We start from the raw sequence: 9,551 nt of genomic DNA, 5'->3' as shown, positions 1-9,551 counted from the left end.
GGGCCTTGTTGGTCTCCTCTAGCCTGTAGTGCAGGGGTCATCACCATGCCAGCTTGTGATGGACATTTCCATAAATATTTTATATTGCCACGGACATGCAAAACCAGTGAAAACCAGTGATCAATAATATTACCAGAAACACATAGGCCTAGCCCTAAATGTGTACAGTACTAATGTACTCCTGGTGTGCCATAGTGTCTATTCTATTCCACTGCATTACACATTTTAAATGTTTTGTGTGCCACAAAAATATATAGAAATAAAATCTAAATTATTTTGGGGGAAAATCCGATCTACAAGCTCACAACCCATCACGGCATGTTGTGAGTTTGTAGATCAGCTATTTTCTTTACTGTGAAGTCGTCCTCTGTATACTAGCAGCTATAGGGGGCAGTCCTGAGACAGGCATTAAATGTGGCATGGTCCAAATATTCCATGTTTGGGATTTCAATAATTGGGTCTTATCAGTACCGACAGTAGTGCTTCCATCTTACTGTACATTGCAGGAGCAAAATGGCCACTTAAATGCTAAGGTGAGTGGGTGCGTTTCAGAGGACAGTGTTACTTGAGGACAGGAGGAGACCAGAAGTTCTACCAGCTAAACTAGTTTTTTGTTTGTCAAGGTAGCTCCATTAGTTGTGGTTTCCATGATTTCCAACATAGATTACAGGTACTGTAATCTATGTTGATAAGAAAGTCTATGGTATGCCAACAATGGGAAAACATACTTGAGTGTCACAGCAAGTAATTATGTACATGATGAGTGATTAATGAAGGATTTAAAGGAATGCAGTGTCACAATAGTTTGATGCAAAGGTGCCTAACTTTGATCAGAGGTGAGGAGGAGGTCTGATGGTGAGGCAGTGGATTATGATTGTGGAGTGTTATTATAGTTATTGTTATTATTGAAAATGAAAACGTACTCTTAATTGACGAAGATTTGCTTTACTTGTCCAGTTCTGCAAAGAGATATGTAAACAACATAGTGCTCCAATACTGTATGTTCCAGGGCAAAGTTATCCATTGTCCATTTAGGCTCCCGTTTTGTATGTGATGCCTTTTTCCACTTTAGCTGTCTTTCATCAGTATCAGGACTCATCAGGCTGAGTCCATGAGCACGCTGAGTCTCAAGCCCACAGGGATGTGGTCCGTGAGGCCAGCCAGCTGGGTCACATATGTAAACTCCTCGATTTCCTAGATGGAGATAATAAGAGGTTGTAGTTTAAATAATGCACACTTCATACATTTGAAATGCTTGAATTATTATAAATCAATGACTTAACATCAATGTTTTGTTACACTCCACATAATTTTCCCCAATTACAGGAATATATAATCTTTTGTACTGCAATTTACCAATTAAAATGACAGCTTTGCACTAATAATGTGTCTTTTTGTGTTGCTTGCACAGCATGACGACCAACAAAACACTGTCCATTTGTTTCAAGTCGAATTGATTTGAGCTGGCTTCTTCAAGGCAATCTGTAATTATCAAACCTAATAGGAGACAAACACTTGCGAAGCACTTTGGTCATTTATAATGTCCCAAAGTACCGTGTAGTTCCATTCAAAGCGGGCAGACAGCAGTGGTGAGGAAGGTGAATACACAGGGGAGCAGACAGATTGGAGATGCATAGAGCAGACGTACTGTTCGGCAGCGCTTTGAGATGGAACTCTCGCGGTAAAGGATGTAGTCAAGGCGACGCCCCACCCAGGGCTGGCCAGGCTCAGGGTAAACCAGTGGAGAGACGCGTAGGAGGGGAGCCACAGGAGGGGAGATAAAGTGCTTCCTCAACGCCTCGGTCTCCAAAGTCCTGCACAGAGTAAGGCAACACGTCAAAGTTACGGCACGTTTATTTTTAAATATGTGGTTATCAGTTAGTAGGCAACACTATTCACAAACAAAGCAGATCTATATGACTTAAAGTGATGTGACAATTCAATGCAGCTTGTCTTTGTCGTGTTTCATACAGAGTACGTCTTTGTTTACTGTAAACAGATTCCTGAAAGAGTGTAGTTAAATGGGGAAACAATCGGGAGACACAGTTACATACATACAAAATAACAATATTATCTATATGCTTTTATTTAATCCATATATCTTGGACAATTTAATACAGCATTATTGTTCAGCACTATCCCCAGTGATGTGAGTGTACCTTTGTAGATTCTCTGGAGTCCGCGTTTCCTCTTCGTACAATTTTGGCTTTTGCAGCAGAGTCCCTGTCGACACAAATCATGAAAAAACTATGATGGCCTCATGTTACCTTTGTTAAATGTTATGTGATTTTTTGTTATGTGACTTTTTTTGAAATAACACAAAAGGAGAGTGAGTGGTCCATCTAACTAAGCTGAGAGGATGAGAATAAAGGAAAGCAAAATAGGAAGGCTGTGGTGAGATTTGATACAACATAAGTCTGAGCCACTCAACTGACAATGGGTGCCACATCAGCTTTACTTTTTGTATGCATTTACAGTATATCGTATGATAATAGCAGCTTTAAGGACCCAGTGGTTTCACAAGACAATAGGCTAAACAATGATTTTGCAAACTAGTTTTCATCTGTCATGGTGCATCTGAACATACCCTTAACTACACTGACCGATTCCCATTTCCTACCTTATGAAAACCTGATCTGCAGTCATCACTTTTGTTATACACATAAAATATTTTTCAGGACAACTGCATTTTTTCCAGTAAATTTGAACAATTTAGTCATTTTCATGACTGGAGAACTGCATTAAAAACATTCCAGGTTTTCCAGGATGCCTGTCTGGGAAACCTGCTTGATGTTGTCAGCACGAACCAGAAACTGCTATTGACACCACTTTCAGAAAGTGGCCACTAGGCATTACGGTCTACAAAAACACACAGTCAAAGCAAGACATCAACCGATACTCACCAATAACCCAGGGCTTCTCTTTTCCTGGCCCTGCCCTGCAGGGGTCTCTGTACTCATCAAACAGACTGTGGTTCTGCTCCAGACTGTCATCTGGCCAGAAGAGGAAAAACATACAGAGTGAGACCCTTTAAAAACATATTATATTATACCAGCTTGCAGAAGGCTAACATCCCTTTTCTACGAGTCCTAATAAAAATGTGTTTTCCCATTCAGACAGCATGGCAACATTGTCTGCCTTGCTTTCATTGTTTTCAAGGAGAAAAACAAACCTTGTCACTCCCTGCCTTTTAAGTATATTAAATGTACATTATGTCACTGCTATGTGCTAACTGTTGGCCCCAAACTCTGGTGGAATTGATAGTTTTAAACTATGTAAAGGGATCTAAAATGTTATGCTTACATTGACAACAAGTGTTGTCCCTATCTACTTCCATGGGCAACTTTGTTTGGGCTGGCTCCCTATGATCACGCCAGCAGAAGCTGTCTGCTCGGCATGATTTCAATCAGCTGCTGCAGAGAAGAGTAACCGGCCGTCGACAGTTGTGATGCCATTGCCCGAGAGGACGTTCGGGTCGTTCAGAGTATGGGAAAGTATTGCGGACTCCCCATTGCAACTCCCCCACTGCAACTCCCTCCTTGCTTGTGTCCCGGCGTCTGCCATCAGACCTCTGGAGCTTGTTCAGAAAGCTGCAACTCGACTGGTGTTCAACCGCCCCAAGTTCTCCCACACAACTACCCATCTCCGTTCTCTACACTGGCTCCCAGTAGCGGCTCGCATCCAGTTTAAGACCTTGGTGCTAGCCTATTGGGCAATGAATGGAACAGCTCCTTCCTACCTCCAGGCTATGGTCAAGCCTTAAACCCATGCCCGACCGCTTCGGTCTGCCGCCTCAAGGCAACTGGTTGCCCCGCCGCTCAGAGGTCCTTCTGGCCGATCTACACGGTCATGGCTTTTCTCTGTTTTGGCCCCACAGTGGTGGAATGAACTCCCCACTGATGTCAGTACAGCAGAGTCACTGCCCATCTTTCGCCACAGGCTGAAACCCAACCTCTTCAGGAAACACTACCCTGACCCTTCCTCTTAGCCTTGCCCACTTGTTGTCAATTATTTGTATGAGCTTTTGTTTTATAGGATCTTGTTTATTTGATACACTTATTTGTTTTAGTTCTTGCTCATTTGATTTTCCTATTTGTCTCATCTGTTTAAGACAGTAGGTAGCTCATATATTGCACTTTTACCTTAGCGCTAGGTATGCTGCCGATACATATTCTTGCTTGAGAAGAGAATGCACTTAAGACTTCTGGTGATTAGTAGTTTTCTTGCCTACGTTGTTGAATACACTAAATGAGTGTAATGTAATGTAATTGGCTTAAAGGACAGCCACACCGGCGTTCAGAGTATGGGAAAGTATAGCGGACTTAAAAGGACAGCCAATGATGAAAAAGTGACAGAAAAGGACAACTAGTTGCAGGGAGGGAATATACCACATATCAGCTCAGCAACAAGCTGGTAAAAGGGGCTTTAACAAAGCTGTTAAAGCTTCATCAGAGCAAATCTAAAATCACACCTGGTGAGCAGTTGTCAAAGTTTAAATCGCCGCAGAGCACATCAAACGCAACCTCTTCATTGGGCTGTCTGTTGGCAGCCTGAAACTCGCTGATCCACTTCGTCACCATGTCCAACTGCTCACAGCGAACCTCACCATCACCTGATTAAACGAGAGCACAGACAACACAACAAGATAACTAAATAGTGCAGGATCAACTCATCAACCGTCACTACCAAGCTTCCAATTGTTACCACTTCACAGTGTAGATGTGACTTCAGAAGAGGCATTCTGTTGTTGTTTGTACACTAAAGACTCACTTGTTCTAACAGGCTTTCACATAGCTACTTGTGAATATAGCGCTGTGTGTTGAGACATCTCCCTTATTCTGAGTTTGTTTTCTTTAACTCTTTTTGGTTGACTTGTTATATGGCGATTGTTTTATTCTCTCTTTGATTATTTTATTGATATGCATGTGAAGCACTTTGTGACTGTCAATGTCAGTGAAAGGTGCTCTACAAATACATTTTACTAACAAATGAATAAATGAGAGGAGCTGACTTGCCTTCTGGTGCATGAAGATGTGTGCAGTTAAAATAGCCCACCACTTGCATCTGATTCTGATTCTGGCCAATGAGCACCTGGACAATAAAACATAATGTATTTTCATACAATAAGCATGTATATTTCTTGACCAGTTGTTAAATATCTATGGTATATCCCCACAGCAATCATTGCTATAGTGTGTTTCTTCAATATCAGGGTTCTCTCCGTCTCCAGCTCTTTAGTAAACAGAAAATACATTTTCAGGTCGGGATACCAATTTCATCCAATCAGAAGAGAGAACTCATACAGGATACAGGAAAAACAAGTGAAACTGGAAGTGATGAAACAAAGAAATGAGCAGACAAAATTGTAACTGGAACACAAGGTGAAACATTATTTGAGGGGTTCTCTCTCCTGATTGGATGACATTTGTAACCAACCTGAAAATGTATTTACCCGTACTGAACAAACTCTCTGTACTATAGCAACGATCGCTATCGGAATATATAGCTTCAACGTTGTAAATAAATTGACAAACAACCACAAGGAAATAAAACATTGGTGTCCAAGCAAGTGGAGTGAATTGTGTGAAATAATCTGGCATCACAAAGGGTAGCGTTAACAACATAGTATTTGGCAAACACAAGCCACAGCAGAGACCCTGAGTCAGATATGGACGACAGGCTCAGATGAACAAAATCGAACCTTTGGTAAACAAACACCTGCAAACATAACCATTATAAAACATAATGTTAACAACTAAGGCTACCTTGGCGGATAGCAGTCCCTTGGCAGCAAACGCATCCTCTCCGCGGCCATTGGGGAAGCAGTGGTACTGGGCATCCAGGACAGGGAAGCGGCTGGCCATGAACAAGCCGCTGTTGAAGAACTTGAATGAGGAGCAGCAGCCTACTGTAGGCTGACAGGAATAGACGCCCACGTCATACAGTATGTGACCGAACAGGGGTCGCAGATCGTCTGTGAGCTTCTTCGCCGCCCTCTTATCAAACACCTCCTCCAGGCACAGGATGTCCACGCTAGCAGGGAAGAGCGGTGACACCTCGCAGGGCACGTCGTCTCCATGGCTCTGGCTTCGAGAGCACAGTGCATTGCGGTGGTAACCAACCCCGTCCTGCTGGTTGGAGCTTTGGTTGGTGTTAATGAAGGACATTTTGACGTGGGGTCTGCCTACACCATGTGCGATGCACCGGCCGATGGTGGCCGCACGCCGCTGCGTGTGGCCCAGGTTGTTGAAGCGAGCCGGGCCGTCAGGCAGCAGGCACAGGTTGGCGGTGGCAAAGCCGAACGTGGCCTTCCCCACCAGCTCAAAGCCCCTGTTGGTCTCACTCTCCGCTGAGGACGGCGTCTTGCGGTGGTAGCAGAAGGGTCTCCGGGTGGCTTGGAGCGGTGCCCACAGCAGAAATCCCAGTAAGGCCAGGGGAGCCGTGGACAAAAACAGAATGAAGAAAACGATGGAGCCGAAGAGCACCTTGAGAGGGTGGAGGTGGCATTTCTGCTCCAGTCGCTGGCTCCTTTCCAGGGTGGTGGACATGCACACAGCGATGAGTCGGTCCAGGAACCAGTAGCAGGGCAGGATGAGAGCCCAGCCCACGTCGTGGAGGCCCGCTGCCGCTCCACTGGAGAACGGGGACTCCCGTAGAGGCATTCCTCCTCACTGTCTCTCAGCACCAATAAGGACAAGTGGCATCAGGACACAGCAGTGTGAGAACAGTCTCCCCCAATGTGCCACTACTGGAATGTAAGACAAGAGGGGGAAATCAATTTGAGTCCACAAGATTATTTGAAGGTTAGACTATCACAGGATATATTCCCTTAGTAATGCAGTTTTTAAGGGAATTAAATGCACATAGCTATTAGAATTCAGAATGCTGACTGCCTCCTATGGGATTATGAAGCAAGTGACAGCTAGATGTATGCATCAGACACTTCATTTGACTAAGGGGAGATTTACAGTAGGCTAGACTCAGGCAATGCATCATAGTCACTGGCATGGTTAAAGAGGGCAAGATGAAAACATTTCCACTTCTCACCCAAACTGTAGACAAAAAAATATATATGATGAAAGGATATCCTTCTCGGTGGAAAAAAACAAAAGAAAGAATGATGTGAAGAAATTATATGATATGATGTTTATCCCTGTCTAACATGCTGAAAATGCCAAATAAACACAAAGGTTGAAAAAAGAAAAAAACATAAATGGAGTCCACGATCACAACACCAGAGGCAGCTCCACGGATTGATATTGATTCATTTTCAACCCAGATTTGGCACAACAAAAGAGAATAAACTCGTTCTCATGCAATACAACAAAAATGTGGAATGCCCCACCAAAAGGAGTAAAGGAGTGTAAAACCCTATTCACTTTCAAAACTGCCCTAAAGAAACACCTTCAGGAGGCTCTAATTCCAAACTGGCCCGCTGTCAAAGTCTTAACCTTAACCTTGCCTGGGCAAGCGAACATGCAAGCACTGATCTTGAGTTAAGATCTGCATTCTTGCATGTTCTTGCCCAGGCAAGCGACATCTTCACTATTATTATTATTCATCATGTCCCACTACACTAGTCTACAGCTCCATTTCAATACATGGTGATGATCATGTACAAGTTTTTACGGAGAACAAACGATGCAAACGCTTCACACTCACAGCATTGTGTCAGTGTCCAGCCCTTTAACAGCGCAGCGTATGTTTTGATTGTTTTCAATTGAAGCGATGCGTATATTTTTGCGCTGTGGTGGAAACACCAGCTAATAACATAGTGGTCAATACTATAGCACAAAAAAACGTATTTTAACGAAACTCCCACACCAGACACAGAGACACCTAGATGTAATAAAACACGATTATCACACTAAAACATTCCCCATCAATCACAATTCCTCGTACAAGATCAAAGACTTTTTACATGTAAACCTGGCTGGTTAGTGGAAAGGTAAATTAATCTAGTTAGCCAACCTTGCTGCTCCAAGAAGTCTGTCATTCAATGAGTTTGCGCCATAGCCTGTATTGGCCTTATGTATTCACCTTATGTCTGGTCACAGTCACACCCACTGTGGGCCTGGCCATGCCCACTGTAGGCGTGGCCATGCCCACTGCGCCCAGGTAGGGGAGTGGTTCCAGGCCCCTACAGCCATCAAGGGCTTCAGCTCATGACAAGGGGAATACAGTGTTTGATCTTGGGATGGGATGTACTTTCCCAATTCCTATTTTAATTTCTACATTTTTCTCCCCCAAATGTACAGTCAGTCACTCATGTCATGTAAATCAGTCAATTTGTAATCAGTTTTTCAATGTCATTTTCAATTCTTAATATATATTTCTTTCAAATGTAGTCATTTGTAAAATTAGTAAATTTGTAATATTTTTGTGCGGTGCAACCGCCCCTATATGTGAGGTTTGGTCCCCCACCCATTGCACCCCCCCAACCCTGCAATGTGATTGGCCACCATTGTACCCCTCTAACCCTGCACCGTGATTGGCCACCATTGTACACTGGTTGACTCTATTCAGGACTGTGATTGGCTAGTGAAACACATGACACATGTGCAGTCCTATAAATAGGACTGTGCACTTAAAAAAAACACATTAAGTTTTTTTTTTAAGTGAATCTCCCACTGTGATGACCACTGTGACCACACCGCCCACTTCACACTGGGTGTGATTTTTTTAATGTACACAATGTATCAGCATGTATATAGTTTATTTTTGTTTTTCTATATATCCTTAACTATAAAACAAAAAATGTGGAGTCGTAGTGAATTGTTTCACATCAATGTTCATCAGATTAGGCTGCCAAAGATACTGGATTCTACAGGTCAGATCGCACCAGTTCAGCCCTGTACATCTCCGCCTTAAGAATCACATTGCAGTCGCCACTGTTTAAAGGGATATTTCACTGTCCCAAAGAAATTGGGTCATTTTATCGTCTACTCAGGCTTTTGTGAGCCCTATAGACAGTTTTTAAGTTGCTTGATTCAGTATTTAGATATTTGATATTAATTTTATCAGACACGCCTCCTTCCTATACAAACCCATTATCAAACTCCAGTTGTAACACATTAGATTAATCAAAAACACCGTCCTTGGTTCTGGTGACTCATCCTGCCCTCCTAATACATGAAGGGGCCATGTTTTTTCGATTACTTTTTTCATTTATATTTTTTACATTTTTTATTGTATTTAATTTTTTTCATTAAAAAAATATATATATTAAAATTAAATGAAAAAAGTAATTGAAAAAACACGTCTCCTCACGTATTAGAAGGACAATATCAGTCACCGGAACCAAGTACGGGTGTTTCCGATGAATCTAACATGGTTAAAATGGAGTTTGAAGTTACAATGGGTCCCAAAAGCCTGAGTAGACGATAAAATGACGAAAGTGAAATATCCCTTAAGCCATACACTGCAGAAATACTAAAAAAAAACACAAGCAGGAGACTGGGCCACCTCACCGGTACTACAATTTATGGTGCCATGTCATTATTCCGACGGCCTGTTGGTCCGACTGGACCCATTACCCTATTTAACAGTGC

At 42.7% G+C, this 9,551-nt stretch overlaps 1 protein-coding gene across 1 annotated transcript; it reads right to left on the bottom strand.

Annotated features, from left to right (window-relative positions):
• Positions 1–547: 547 nt before the first annotated feature.
• LOC311042717 (sphingomyelin phosphodiesterase 5-like) lies at positions 548–8,019 on the bottom strand. Its single transcript, XM_084053644.1, has 8 exons — positions 7,972–8,019; positions 5,766–6,748; positions 5,016–5,091; positions 4,472–4,612; positions 2,904–2,993; positions 2,160–2,223; positions 1,649–1,814; positions 548–1,194 (listed from the first exon to the last, which is right to left on the bottom strand). Exons 2-8 carry the CDS (start codon positions 6,660–6,662, stop codon positions 1,099–1,101), a joined length of 1,530 nt encoding a protein of 509 aa, XP_083909770.1. The 5' UTR covers positions 6,663–6,748; positions 7,972–8,019; the 3' UTR covers positions 548–1,098.
• Positions 8,020–9,551: the final 1,532 nt, after the last annotated feature.

The sequence above is a fragment of the Gymnoscopelus microlampas genome (assembly GCF_963454915.1).
Source record: "Gymnoscopelus microlampas genome assembly, chromosome: 3".
Taxonomy (NCBI): domain Eukaryota; kingdom Metazoa; phylum Chordata; class Actinopteri; order Myctophiformes; family Myctophidae; genus Gymnoscopelus; species Gymnoscopelus microlampas.
The sequence above is the reverse complement of the archived record's forward strand: the minus strand, read 5'-3'. Positions and strand labels throughout refer to the sequence as shown.